This window comes from Symphodus melops (assembly GCF_947650265.1).
Source record: "Symphodus melops genome assembly, chromosome: 20".
NCBI lineage: Eukaryota > Metazoa > Chordata > Actinopteri > Labriformes > Labridae > Symphodus > Symphodus melops.
This window is the reverse complement of record NC_136710.1, coordinates 10722910-10737003: the sequence shown is the minus strand read 5'-3', so window position 1 is coordinate 10737003 and position 14094 is coordinate 10722910. Positions and strand designations below refer to the sequence as shown.

General features: G+C 40.9%; 1 protein-coding gene across 3 annotated transcripts in view; it reads left to right on the top strand.

The window, feature by feature from the left end:
* Positions 1–14094, top strand: part of nwd2 (NACHT and WD repeat domain containing 2) — a 56516-nt gene that overhangs the window by 26833 nt on the left and 15589 nt on the right. For all 3 annotated transcript variants that reach the window (XM_079371340.1, XM_079371338.1, XM_079371339.1), the window contains 2 exons: positions 10537–10740; positions 13406–13556. In XM_079371340.1, coding sequence (XP_079227466.1) covers positions 10537–10740; positions 13406–13556 — 355 coding nt within the window. The remainder of the gene's footprint in view (positions 1–10536; positions 10741–13405; positions 13557–14094) is intronic.

Sequence of the window (14094 nt, the reverse complement as noted above, 5' to 3'; positions counted from 1 at the left end):
TGTACAATTTCTTTTTATATTATCTTTTAATACTTTGACACAGGATCTGTTGCACTGGATTGTTCTAACAGCATTTCGTTGTACTTGTACAATGACAATAACTTTATCTTCTTCTTCTTCTTCTTTTATTTTGCGTTTTGACATCGCTATAAAAATCCCGACATGAATCTGCGCGTCCAAGTTCTAAACGCAGTTTGTCCACACTCGAAAAAAAGAAGCAGAACCTCATGTTAGGACAGTCTCTGATTCTCTTCTCCGACATATCTCGCTCCCTCGCTCCACGACTTTATACCAGTATGGGCTTTACTGGCATCATGTGTGTACACAGAGGAAGTTTCACATTTCTCTCCATGAACTGGCATAGGACTAGACGTGTGCTTAAATAAAAGGACAAGAAGCGTCATTTTTAAATTTAGCAGTTGAAAACTGACTCTGAAATAAGAGTCTTGTAGAGTATTGTTGATACAAGCAGAGTTGTTGATTATAGTGGTTTGAGTTTGTTTGAGTTCAAATAACGTCATCCCTTCTTTATTTTTGTTTTGAGTGCAAACATTTTCATAGAAAGTGTCCTGGGCGCACCGATGTTAGAATTACCAAGAAGCTAAAAATACACATCTGTGAATGAGTTATATGAAGACTGTCACGATTTGTAATTACGGCTGACATTTAAGCGATCTTCAGGAGATAATTTTGGGCCACATACTAAAAGAGAATAAAGGATGAAGCCTGGATTGAAGAGAGAGAGCGAAGGAGAGGAAGACGACAGGAGGAAAAATTGATGGGGAATTATTCAAATGGAACAGATCTGTTTCTAGAGGTTGGAATTGAGGTGAAAGATCGCAGGGAGACGTAATGCATTATGGGTAGGACAGGAGCACAGGTCTCCGGGGAGCGTAATCTCCTTTACTACCAGTCTGTGTTCTGTTTATTTTTTCTTCTCTTACAACCTGGCATGCAATGATTCCTCATCTCAGAGTTGTTGTTCTCTTTCTTTGTCAGGCAAACAGGCACACAAAAGCATTATTTTCACTGAATATCATCAGCAGATCTTAATGATTTATTCTGGTTTATTTCCAAGAGGAGTGATGCTTCCATACAGACAGTAAACCACTTGTTTAAAGAAGTCTCTTCTGACAGCTCCAAGAACCTGAAGAATTTAGCCGACTCCCTTTGCTGTTTCAGGGTTTTTTTTCGGGCTTGGATGTTACAATTCTCTTCTGATCTGATGACCCTCATCATGCACTGTTTATTGGAAATGGCTTTCGATTTAAATATTGGGACTCCTTATTAGGTTTTTTTGTTTTGTTGTTGTTTTCTCAACTAATCATAGAAAGAAGCAAATCAGACACTATTAGAGACTGCGTATCATGAGCCTTAAGTTCAACTTTTAATACAAATTAGAATTGTAATTTAGTTTTATTATAGTAAGGACTATCAAATGGTTTCACAATATAATCGCTATATTTCATTAGTTAATTGCAAATAATCAAATTTTTAATCACATGTTGAAAATTCCATTATTTCGTATTTAAAATTTGTTCATCTTTTTATTTATTTTTTTGTTTAATTTTGAACTTTTTTAAACTGAGAGTTCTTGCTGTTTAAATTTAGCCCTGCTTTTATTTTGAAATATATTCAGGACCTTTTGCTCAATCAAAGGTTACAACATTGACTTAAGCACTGAAAAATATATTTTTATTACTATTTTCATTTATTGGTTTTAAGCTTAAAAACGTAAATAATGCTAACACATGTGTTCAACAGTGTGATACGATAAGACATGCGTACATTTAAAGCTAACTTTAATTTATATTTGGAATTAGTTGAATGCTAGCATGGACTGTTTTATGGCAGCTAGCTAATGAGTTATTAGCTCTATTACATTTTTTATGATGAAAATATGACATGCTAGAAGCTATATATATATATATATATATATAAGTTATAAAGTCTCACAGTAAACGCTCATTTTATTTCCAGTTTGCTTAAAATTTGCAGTCATGTCTGTCTTCAAACAATTTTCTGACCTGTTCAATCTTAACTGCTAACTTTCAGATTCAAGTTTTCTGTTGACTCCCTTTATGGACAATTTGCTAAAGTTAGCTTATCGCCTCTAAAGCCTGTTGAGGCATGTGAAATTAGGCTGTAAACTGGATAAAAACTACATCGCCCCCTCCCCCCCTTTTGTGCTGCTGGCTCTGTGTTGTACATCCCACGCTTATTTCATTCATTCCTCCCAGCGCCATCGCCCCCTGTCTGTGCTGCAATTTCACCGCCTTAACCCCGGCTAACCCCCTAGCAAAACAACACAGCACACTGCAAGAACACACACACACACACACACACACACACACACACACACACACACACAGGTCTTCGTTCCCTCTGACATTCTCTTTCTCTGACGGTTTCTCACACAGGTGCACACACAAACAGAGCATCTTGACCTGAGGCATTCTCTGTGTTGTGAAACAGAGATCTGTCGGGATAAATCAGGGTGATGCATGCTCTTTACACACCTCCACGATTATGAGCGGAGATGTTAAGTCCTCCCCATCTGGACGGTTGAATCTTTAGAAGTGTATTCTCCTGTGTAGTGGAAGGATTTTAGCCTGACAAAATCTCCACAGCGTGGTCAGAGCCAGCTGCCAGGGTCCCTGTAGTCGGGCTTCCCGTTGTTGCCACACTCTGATCGGCCCCGTTTCTAGCTCTCGGGGAGCTCGGAGCTGCAGCGCGAGCAACAGGGTCCTTTGATCAGGGGCTCGGATCCCCAGTTATGACAGTTCTGGGTTGTGTGGGCTATCTCCGGAGTACCACAGTTTATTTTCACAGGGTGGTAGACCTAGATAAATGTGTGTGGATGAGTGAAACGTCAACAGAATTTAGGCTCTTGTTGTTTTTTGCAACAACGTAGAGTAGGTCTTTAGAGTGTGTCTGTGAGTTTGAGTGTGATCGTTTTATTTCCTAATTCTTAACATTTGACCTTTTTTTTTAAAATCACTGCTTCTGTATGGTGTGTCTTAAAGTTGATTCTGAATTTGGACAGCTTTTATTTTGGAGCCCTGGCTGCTGTATTATAGCTCCTCTAATCGTAAATGTGCCGTTCCATCTCTGGCCCATCGGGGATGCAGAGGGACTTGAAGGTCACAGTCCAAGTCACAGATGAGAGAAAGGGGGGAAATCCCTCTTCTTCCTGCGAGTCACTGTTCTGGCAGCGTTTTGCCCTCGTGGTGAGTCTTATCAGTCTTATCAGTCAATTAACAAATACAGCAGAGGTGTTTCACCGATTCCAGAGAAATAAAAATGAACATTCCTCTGATATTCACATTTATATTGGTTTGTTTACACCATACAGCTTTCACTGTAAATTTGTGAGCAGCAATATTTAAAATGATGTTTAAACCGAAACAGACAACTTTATAAAAATAAGTGTCTGAATACTTTGAAAAGCTTTTGTAAAGGCCTAATTCAGGATATCTAAATGGAATATGCTGGGCAATGTTTGCTCTGCTATATCTGTTTTCTGTTGTACAGTGATTGACATACCACCACTGCTTGTATAGGAGATCAAAGATCAGATCGACAAACCATTATCATCACGTTCAACCATTAAGGCGCTCACCTTAAATGTTTGAGTCACCTCCTGCAAACACAGACAGACACACGCTAACGTGAACAGAGCAGATGAGCCCCACAACAACTGTCCAAGAGCCTGAAAAACTGCCTCCACATCGATTGTTCATGAGGCTGCAAACAAAAGACGCAGGGAAAAGCTGCGGGACGAGAAGAGGAGGGGAGAAACGGGGAGAGGATGGGAGGTTGAAGTAGGCGACGTTAGCTTCCTGAGAAACGGCACACCGGATTGACAGGCGTAGTGTAGGTGTGTTTCACGATTCGCGCAACAACTGGAGACCTCTTCCTATTTCTTTTCACACCTACATTACATCTCACCTTGTTCACCTTTATCAAACAGCATGCTCCCGTGTGAAGGGAATTGCATTTACATTTCACTCATTTTCATTATTTTTCACATCATTTTGCGAAATGAATTTGTGGACTCACAGGTGCGAAAGGTGAAAAAGTGTTTTAGCAGACATGTAAGCATGAAGATGCAGAGTTGTCTGAGTTCATGAGACAGGAGTGAATCCTCATATAACCGTGTTTTTATTGGACGCGTTGGTCTGTCTTTTATGAGCAGGAATCAATTTCAGCGAGTGTCTTTCAAAGGGCACAGCTGAACGCAAGACAGGTGGCAGTGCAGTGCTGTTAAACACACACACACACACACACACACACACACACACACACACCCACCACCACCAACACCACCACCAATTCACTACACTTGGCTGAGGAAGTGGGGAGGGGGCTTCCCTCTAACATGTCGATGCAATAAAGCCGGTTTCCATGGCAATGGCCGGGGTTGGCATGGTGATGGTGTCATTGACCCGGAGATTAAGCATGACAATGAGCTACGTCTGTTTTTTTCTTCTCCTTCTTCTTCTTCTTCTTCTTCTTCTTCTTCTTCTCCTCCTCTGCTCTCTTGCAGTCTCAAATTCCCACATGGAAGAAACAAGGAAAGTTGATAAATGCCTCAAGGACGCAAACGAGCCGGTCATCCTGTTTTTCAGCCCTTCAAAAAAAAAGAAAAAAAGAAACCCTGTTGGTTGAGCTGTAGGTTTACTTCATCCAAGAGGATATTTGAGGCTCTTATATTCTACACCATTCAGCTTAAATGATGTAACAGCTAACACGATATCCCACGCTGGCTGCTTTAACTCTTCGCTGAAGTGAAATCTGATACACTAAGAAAAATGACCCGAGCCTGGAATCTCCAAAAACAGAAATCATGCAACAACTGAGCAGAAGAGATCCTTAATCCTCAGTTCTTAGAGACACTACTTATAAATGTAAACATTTGCAAATACTCAACTTTCAGTCCTTATTTGTTTTATTCTTCTTCAGTTGACCTTACTCCACTGATTGTCCTTTAAAAGTCCCACATAATATGTTTAGTGTGTTTTCCAGGTGTCTTGTGCATGTTTAGACACACGTGTGCAAAAAGTGCAAAGTCCGCGGAAACGTGGCTTCTTCCACCTCCTCCTGTTAGCAGTAGCAATAGCCGCATGTAAAGCTCAGTCCATCTCCCCCCCTCGTTGAAAATGTGTGGAGTGACATCACAAGACCGAGACGTCACCGATCCAAGCCCATTGGCTCGTCGTTGCAAGCACAAGCACAGGCAAGGTAGGCAACTGCTTGGGGCTCCAGACCGTTGGGGGCCCCTGAAGGACTCACAAACTTAAACCAAAGCAGTGACCCAAAATGTTCAAATTTCACACCAACTGTAGGAAACCTCCCTCTTGGGGCCCTATCTGACAGCACTCACTCTCGTTGTCTTGCTAAGCTTGGCATGCATTTTTGCTTTGAAAAGTTTGTCAATGAAAGTCAACAAAGTGAAATGATCAGGAGTTAACTGTTTATATGAGGGGAAAAATGAAACAGAAAAAAAGAGAGGCAAACTGGCAGACATTACATGAACACTGGTAGGAGGGGCTCCAAATTGATTTTCCCTTCGTGTCCCACAAGACTCCAGAATCGCCGTTTATTATTATTTATAAGGATGCAAAAAAAACCCTTTAACTTGCTTTGGACCTCCTTGTCTACGATTTAATTTTCACAACATCAAACGAGCATGTGAAAGAAATCTTGTCAGAATAATATCAATATGAATACTTCATAGGAACTATTCAGCGGATGTGTGGGGATGAACAAAGTTCAACCAAGTGGGAGAAGTAAATGACTCAAAGATAAATATTTATTGCACATAATATGGAGTGATTGTCGGTGAATCTTTGGCACTTGAACTCTAAAGGCAGACAGGGTGATTGAACATGTCTGGCCTGAGCGGCAGGAAGATCTCTCCCCTGATGGAGTCCAGACACTGATGGAGGAGGTGTTAGGAGAGGATGTCGTCTGAGGTTGATGGGATGAAGGAGCTGATTAGAATGTGAAGAATGGAGTAGATGAGAAGATAATTGATGATGTCATCTGAGGGGTCGGGACGAATTGAAAAGGTAATGTGTGAACTCCAGAGTTCAAAATAGCTGTCACCAAGTAATACATGCGTATTCAATCAAGAACCCGACCGACTGATCGGCCAGCTGATAATATCGGCACGATATTAGCATATCCAGCGATTATCAGTATCGGCTGCTTTCAAATTCACATGAATTTTAACAGCATTTCATCAGAGTATTATTGCATTACAGTATAGTGTGTTTTATGGATTACAACAAGCATTATCACCCTCCACACGGTCAAGCAAGTGATGCACGTACATTAGTACAGTATATATAATGACGACATCATCTTGTCGTCATTATATATCCTTTCCTTTATATCCTAAGTGTTTGATAACTGCAATTTAGGGATAAACACTGGACATTTTGGAGCTCTATATCCATCTATCTCGAAAGATTGAAAGAGTTCGAAGAAAGAAATACGTACAGTATAGGTCGGTATATCGGTATATTATTATCAGCTCCAAAAATCCCATATTGGTTGGGTCCTAATTCAGTCGTGCTTTTAATAGTTTTTTGGGCACCAGCATTGGCGTTTAATTCAAAGGGAATAAGACTGATTAGTGTTTTCTTAGTGAGTATGATACTTTAAGGACTTGTTCACTGTTTCATTTGGTGTTTCATGTGCATTGTTAATAATAATAACAGCATTTTCCTCAAATTCCCATGTCTTTCATCCATCCTGTGACTGCTGTTACCTCAGTAGGACGATATTGCTGTGCACCTCAGTTCAACACTGCGGCCCAGGGAACCCCTTTAAATTAAAATGATCAAATGTTTCTCTTCTGTTTTTTCAGAGCCATTTCTGCCTCTGCAGCACCAAAGCTTATGCAGCAACTATCAGAACAGTATGTTTCATTGATTGATTGACTGCGCGAGTGATTGATTTGTTGATTCGTACTGTAGCTGTGCACAATATCTTAGTCGCCGCTCCCAACCAGCTCATCAGATAAAGTGCACTTAGCCAGAGTACAAAAAAAAAAAACCTTCCCAAGGATGACAACTAGGGAGGAGGGAGGGAGGAAGAGGAGTGCGACTAAAACTGGAGTTACATCCATCCTGTACCCTCACTCTTTACTATTGCTAACATCGACAGAATTGGAGGGGATTGATGTGTTTGCGTACGTGTTTGTGATTTTGGTGAAAAACCTCATTGGGTTTTCTCCTAATCTCTTTCCACACACAGTCAGTCACCCACTTCCTTCATCCAGGGTAACCACCGCAAGGCGAGCTGATAGAGACTTTGTCAGCAACTTGGAGAGTCTCACAGTCACTATGCGGTGTGTCCCTCTCTCAGCGTTGCTTTAGTCTAGCCCACCTCACTGCAGCACGGTGACTCATAGGAGTCTGCTGAAAGAGAAGGATGAGGTGACCTGCAGGGATGCCCCAGTGCATCGAGAATCGATCCTGTCACAGGCTTTCAAAGATCTAAGAATTAGCTTCAAGGCTGTTTCACATTTCTTTTAATCTCTGCATTCAAACGTGGAAAAGAATGAACCAAAAAAAAGACACAATTCGAGGACCCTTAACTATAAATTTAGCATGACAAGAAACTTGAACTTTCCCAAGGTTATTTACAAGTATCTTGTTTGTTCCAAAAATCTTGTAAACAAAAGTAATAATTTCACCCAGAACTGCTTACCCAGAGGCACTGTGTTTGAAACTTGATGATTTTGGTCAGTTAATAGGTGGGCTGTCAATTAGTTTTTTTTCTTCCTTTACTTGTGTAATATGCTTGACTCCTATACTGAAGATCTTTTCAGGATTTAATATTTTATGAATGTGCTTGGAAATTGCGATCTTTTTCTTTTCTTTAGTTGCAGTAGCATCAGTTTCATGATTCATTTTGCTTTATTGCCAAATACTTTCCTATTGAGGGGATTTCAAAATATTTTGTAATGTTTTTCATGCTTTTATTTTTCTCTTTTGTCCAGTATATATTTAGTTAAGTCGGTCATCTACTGTATAATTCACATAAAGGGTTTGGATCCAATACCCGACCTTGAAAATGGCACCTCCTCCCCCAAAGCAACTGACACTGTACACGCTGAAGATGAAGAAGGAGCTGCAAAATGAAACCAAAACTGCAGGACCGCAAACGAATCCACCGAAAGGCGTCAGGCGTTCATGGGTTTAGAGAGTAGGCCGCTCCTATAGTCCTCGCCACGTGCCATCGTCTGATTCTGTTTGTTCCCTTCATCTGTTCCCAAAGCGAATGCCAAGGAAGCGAGGAGTCCAACATGGAACGGCTTTGAAGCGTCATTGCTGTGGGCTAAAAACCCAGCGTAGTTTTCCTGCTCATCGGAGTTCACATTCCCCCACTCGCTCTGCGTCTTCGCCCCGGGGCTTCAGCTGCACGAGCGTTACAACACATGGAGTGAAGATCAGCTGGTCTTCGAGTGGAGGATTTCCTGTGGTTTCTTTCTGGGTTTTTTTTGCTCCTATTGTACTCAATTTTGAGTTTAAGGGCACATGAAGGAGAGCGCCAGGAAATGGCCCTAATCATTTCCGATGGTATTGAATCAGCTGCCACTCAACGCGAGTGTGAATAGACGCCAAGAGGAAGAGTGAGGAGTCTTTGGAGCTGAGAGTAGATGCACCATGTGGAGTGGGAGATAATGCTGGGATGAAAAGGCCACTTTTTAATTTGATGATGCCCAATTATGCAGATTGTTCTGGTTGACTAAAACTATTGTCGGACGTTATTATCGATATAGGCTTATAAAGCCAATGATGATGATGGCACGCATAAAACTTTCATTTTTCTGTCTTAGATTCTGTTCCTGAGATTTACAGTATGTGCCACAATTTCATGATGTTTTAATTTCCTTTCATTCAAAAAGGTCCCATCTGTTCCACATTTCAAGCAAATCTGCTCGTTTCATTAATGCCACTGATTACGGGGCATTAGGAAATTTGGACAAGGCTGCCTGTTTTACATAACAGTGTGTCATTCAAGTGTTCACTGTGCCACAGCAGAACGAATCAGCTTCTTCTCACTGAAAACAATAAATGATTAAGAAGAAGACGGCCGCTGGCTTTGAGAAACTCTCAGGGTAATTTAGTATTTATACGATTGTTATGTGACACACAGAGGCTGAAATGTATAAAGGAACAAATGGGAGCAATTCAAATGTTTCGGTAGATTGAAAGAGGTGGATAGAAGATGAGTTTCCACTTCAGGAACTTTACAGGAACTGGCGACTTTAGGAGGCACTCATAGGTGTTACCAGAGACAGTCCCTTGGGAATGTTTCTGGGTTAGAAACAGAAGTTTGACTTTTGGAGGATTTTGGAGTTTCAGCTTCAGGCACCAGTTTCAAGCTAAGTCGAAACAACGTAAAAATAAAATAAAATAAAAAAAGGTCCCTTACAGTACTTTCTGATACTAAAGGAATTTTAGGTGGTGCTCAGTCCGATCCCAACGCCAAAACTCACGTGACTGAGACTTGTGTCTGTACTTAGTAGCGTTCCACCAACTTTCACCAGGAACTCAGGTCCTCAGGAGATACTTATTTGTGTTTCCAAAGCAGGGACTTTGAAGAAGGTTCTTCTTGGTTTCTAATGCAGGGACCAGATCCCAACTGAAGCCAATGTGACTTCATTTTATCCCCTTAAAAAGGGCCCTGTTAGGGGCCTAGAATGTAGGGAAGGGATTTTAGAAGGTTGTCAGAAGGACTTTGTCGGTACTCCACACCACTGGAACTTTCGAAAGGGACTGGGGGCTTGAGGGGGGTACACAGTGTGTTTCCACTGCAGGGACCATGTTCCAATTAAGTCAGGGTACCTTTATTTTGCTTCTTTGCTTTCTGAAAGTACACAGACTTTAGGAGGAGTGCGATTCGACAGCATCAACTTTCTCTATTGACTAAGGAAATACAAGGGCTTAACAACAAAGTCATCTACGTCTAGCAATTAATGCTTTAAATTCTCTTTAATTATGACGCATAATGAAAGTTATATTTGGTAGTGTTTGACATATGGTGGGCAGATGGCATTCTCTATGAACACTCTTGAGTTTTTCTCACCTTTGTATTCAAAGTTATTTGCAACACTTACCATAAATGTTAATCTTTCTCTGTGGGAGGAGTGGTGCAAATGTTCCTTTATATTTACTCGGAGAGTCCACAGAAGCGCGGCTTCTCCTGTCTGTGGCTGTGATTTTAAATGATTTTCACGCAAGGGAGAGCCCTCAGAATGCATTACAGAACATAAATATACATTTCTCCTGTAAGAAAAAATGGACTGGTGGATGTCTGCACTACACCACAGTTAAACATGTGGTTTGAATTGCCTGAAAGAAGTCTCACTGTTTGTATCATGACTTCACCCCATGCCACTAATCCAAAGAGATTGTTGCACTTGTTTTTCGGATCATGCTGAATCATATTTCCTGTCTCTGTCTTTTTCTACTTTCCCTCCCCGTTATCCTTCCTTCTATCTGTCACCCCCTTCAGGGTCTGGTGGGAGAAAAGTATGGCAGCATCCGAGTGCCGGGGGAGGTGGAGTCTGCCGAATTTGAGATGATCTTGGATGCAGCTGTGGAGGCGGGGCTGGACACACACATCTTGGAGGAGTGGTACTGCAGGGATGAAAACTCAGTGCCACCCGCATACTACCTCAAACCCAAAGCCCAGATGCTTAAGAACTACCAGAACTCTGTGAGTCCAGCAGACATGCTGCCATTGAAGTTTTTTAAGAGAAATTGTTTGTGGTCCGTAAGTATGGATTTACGCATAAACATGAAACTAAATGGACATTTTGAATGTACCTTAAATGGATTCTCGTCCTTGAGCTTTATAGTTAATGAATTCTCCTCCAGAAACATAAAAGGTGTGCACACAGAATAGAAATGCATCTTTGATTTGAGTTTTTGAACACTGCTGCCTTATCTGAGGCAGACGTATTTAAGTACTTCTGAAATGATGTGCTGAACCATTTTCCAAATCACAATTCAAAAGTTCCCCATAAAAGGTTTCTTCAGTTTCTTCTACATCAAATGAATGAAATGCACGTTCTTTACTTGTACATAGAAGTTTATATTTAAGTGATATTTCACAAGAGACGGTGCTCTTGTACTAAAAAAACAGTAACACCAGATCATTTGGTCTTGGAAATATTCTCACGGCGTCCATCTATATATATATATATATATATCACGTCAAGGCTGGCGGGGAATCATGGGAGTGATTCTCTCTTCTACTCACAACCCCAACCACTGACGAAAACTAATTTTACTGCAGCTTTCTGTCGCTATTCCCACTTCCTTATGCAGCGGTCTGTGACATCACTTCCAGTGTTTCCATGGCAGCAATAAACTCTGTTATAGCAGCTTTTGCATGGCAACCAACACGTGACAATAAAATAAAGGATTGCTCTGGCTTTGATAACTGTTGGAAGTCTATGGAAATGTAGATATTTTAAAAATTCTGCATATTACATCTTAAACAGTGGGGAAAACTGCACAAAATGTTGTTTTGTTGATTGAAGTACCGTAAATTCCGTACTATTGAGCGCACCTGGATATAAGCCGCACCGGCTAAAAATAAGTAAATACATGTATTTGTACATATATAAGCCGCACTTGATTATAAGCCGCAGGTGTCCACGCTATAACAAGAGCTATTTACACAGACGTAGGCTACCGGTAACATCCGCAAATACTGTAGCGTCCGTACGGACGTTAAAGGAAGACGAGAGCGTTCAAAAAATAACTTTTAATAACCCGATCACTGTCGGCCGTGACCACGCCGTTTACAGCAGAGAGCAACACATAACTTGCCGTAACAATCCAACTCTCTCCCCCAGCGTTCTCTCATACAGCCACTCAACACGTTCTCGCTGGTGCATTCACTGACTCTCCACATAATCGGAATTATGAACACATTATCAACTACTGACTTTACAACATGAACCGTTACAATACGAAGCCTAGCCGACGGTGTCTGTAACACGGCTGATGAAAAAGATGACCGTAATATATTTCACAAGAAAAAGTCCATCCATTCACTGCCTCAGAATGACTTCATTACTCACTTCCTCAGTCTCTGTTGTCGCTGTCAGTGTCATCTTAACGTGCAGCAGCTCTGTTAGCTTCTTTGACAGCCAGGTCGATCGCCTTTAACTTGAAAACTGCATCATATGTATTTCTCCGTGTGTTTTCCATGATGAGGGTGCGTGCATGAAGCGCAAAATGACTGATATTAAGATCCGACGTGACGAAGTCAAATGTTTTTGCGGCAGAAGCTCATTGTCCCCCAAGAAAAATCCATGCATTAGCCGCACCGGAGTAGAAGCCGCAGTGCTCGAAGTGTGAGAAAAAAGTAGCGGCTTATAGTCCGGAATTTACGGTAATATGTCATATGTGTAACATGTTCCTGCAGTCATTGCATTAAAACAAACCGACCTCGACTAATGGAATAAGAGTGCGTTGACCATGGGGGCCTTTGTAGTTGAACAATCAGGACAGATACTGTTTGCTCTAATTGGCAATAACAGAACAGAAGAGTGATACATGCAGTTAAAAGTCACAGTGCTGTTATACTCGATATAAGCGCTGATGGAACGCCTCTTATCCAATCAGATTATTGTCCATACTAACTGTTGTATAAAGGTAGTATATATACTATCAGTCAAACAACAGTAACAGTATTATCTATAATACAGTATAATACATATTATTATAATACAGCTACTTTAAGCTGTATCTAGAGCACACCTTTTAATAGAAGACTTCTTTTTTATTTTTACTTTTTTCCACATTTTAGAATAGAAGATATTAAAACAATAGAAAATAAACATTGAATTTAATTTTTGTTTTGAAAAGAAATGCATGCCAACGAAGGTACAAACTTCACTATTTCTATAGGATATAGGAAACACATGTCAAACATGAAGGCATTAGCCTTTGGATGAAAATGTCTTTGAGATGATAAAATGCATTTCAATCAGGTGTTTCCAGACTTTTGACTGGTTGTGTATCTGGCAATGTTTTTTTCATAGATGTCATGATGATGTGGCCTTGAAGTTGTTTTTAAACTTTGATTTGGCCTATGAGAAATTCAGATTTGGATGTTTCATATTTTAAGAATCTCTCACAGTCTCCATCATACAGCAGAATCTACCACAGTGAGTCATTCCTGTAAATATTTGAAAGAGAGATTTGAGCCATTCAGCCAACATTAGGCATTTTAAATGAATGTGTCCAAGATTAAACACAGACTAATATTCTCTCTTCGTCGAGATTCCTTCGGTGTACATTGACAGCCCTTCATCTTAACTGTAAACTCAGACTGCCCTCTCGCTGCCCTCCCGTCTCCCTCTCAGATGGAGTCGAGCAGCGCAGCCAAGACGAAGAACGACAAGGCCTGGAGGAACGTGTCGGAGGAGATCAAGAGGATCTTCAGGACAGCCGTGCTGCAGCTTCAGGAGAAAGGGACCATGAAGAGCCCTCAAGCCAAGAAATTTCTCTGCTCTGGTTCGTTTTTTTTTTGTCCTTTGTCCGTTTGATAACTTCTTTTCCGGTTATAAGATGTAAACGGACTTGGCCAATGCTAAATGGGCTTGAGCTTGTACGGCGCTTTAACCTTCATGAGAAAACCGTTTCACGCCAACTGTTGTTTAGGGCATCATCTCGTTACAAAATTGATACCAAGAAATGAGATGCAATCAGGATCTGTCAGACTCAGCTCAGCGGGTGACAGTGAATGATCGATCACACTGTATGTTCCCCTCACAGTGTTGCAAAGTCAGGTAAAAAGAAAACACCTTTTAAAGAGATTTTCAAAGTGACTTTTCAACAAGTGACAATTTTGCAGATTATCAAGCAACTCAAGCAACTGTATGTCCTACGTCATGATAGATAGATAGATAGATAGATAGATAGATAGATACTTTATTGATCCCGAGGGAAATTCAAGAAAGCCTTTGAAATTCACATTCTTTTTCACCATGGTTCTTGAGAAGCGTGCTGTTTCCTGAATTGTTCAAGCGTAGCTCTCTTATATCAAATCAAA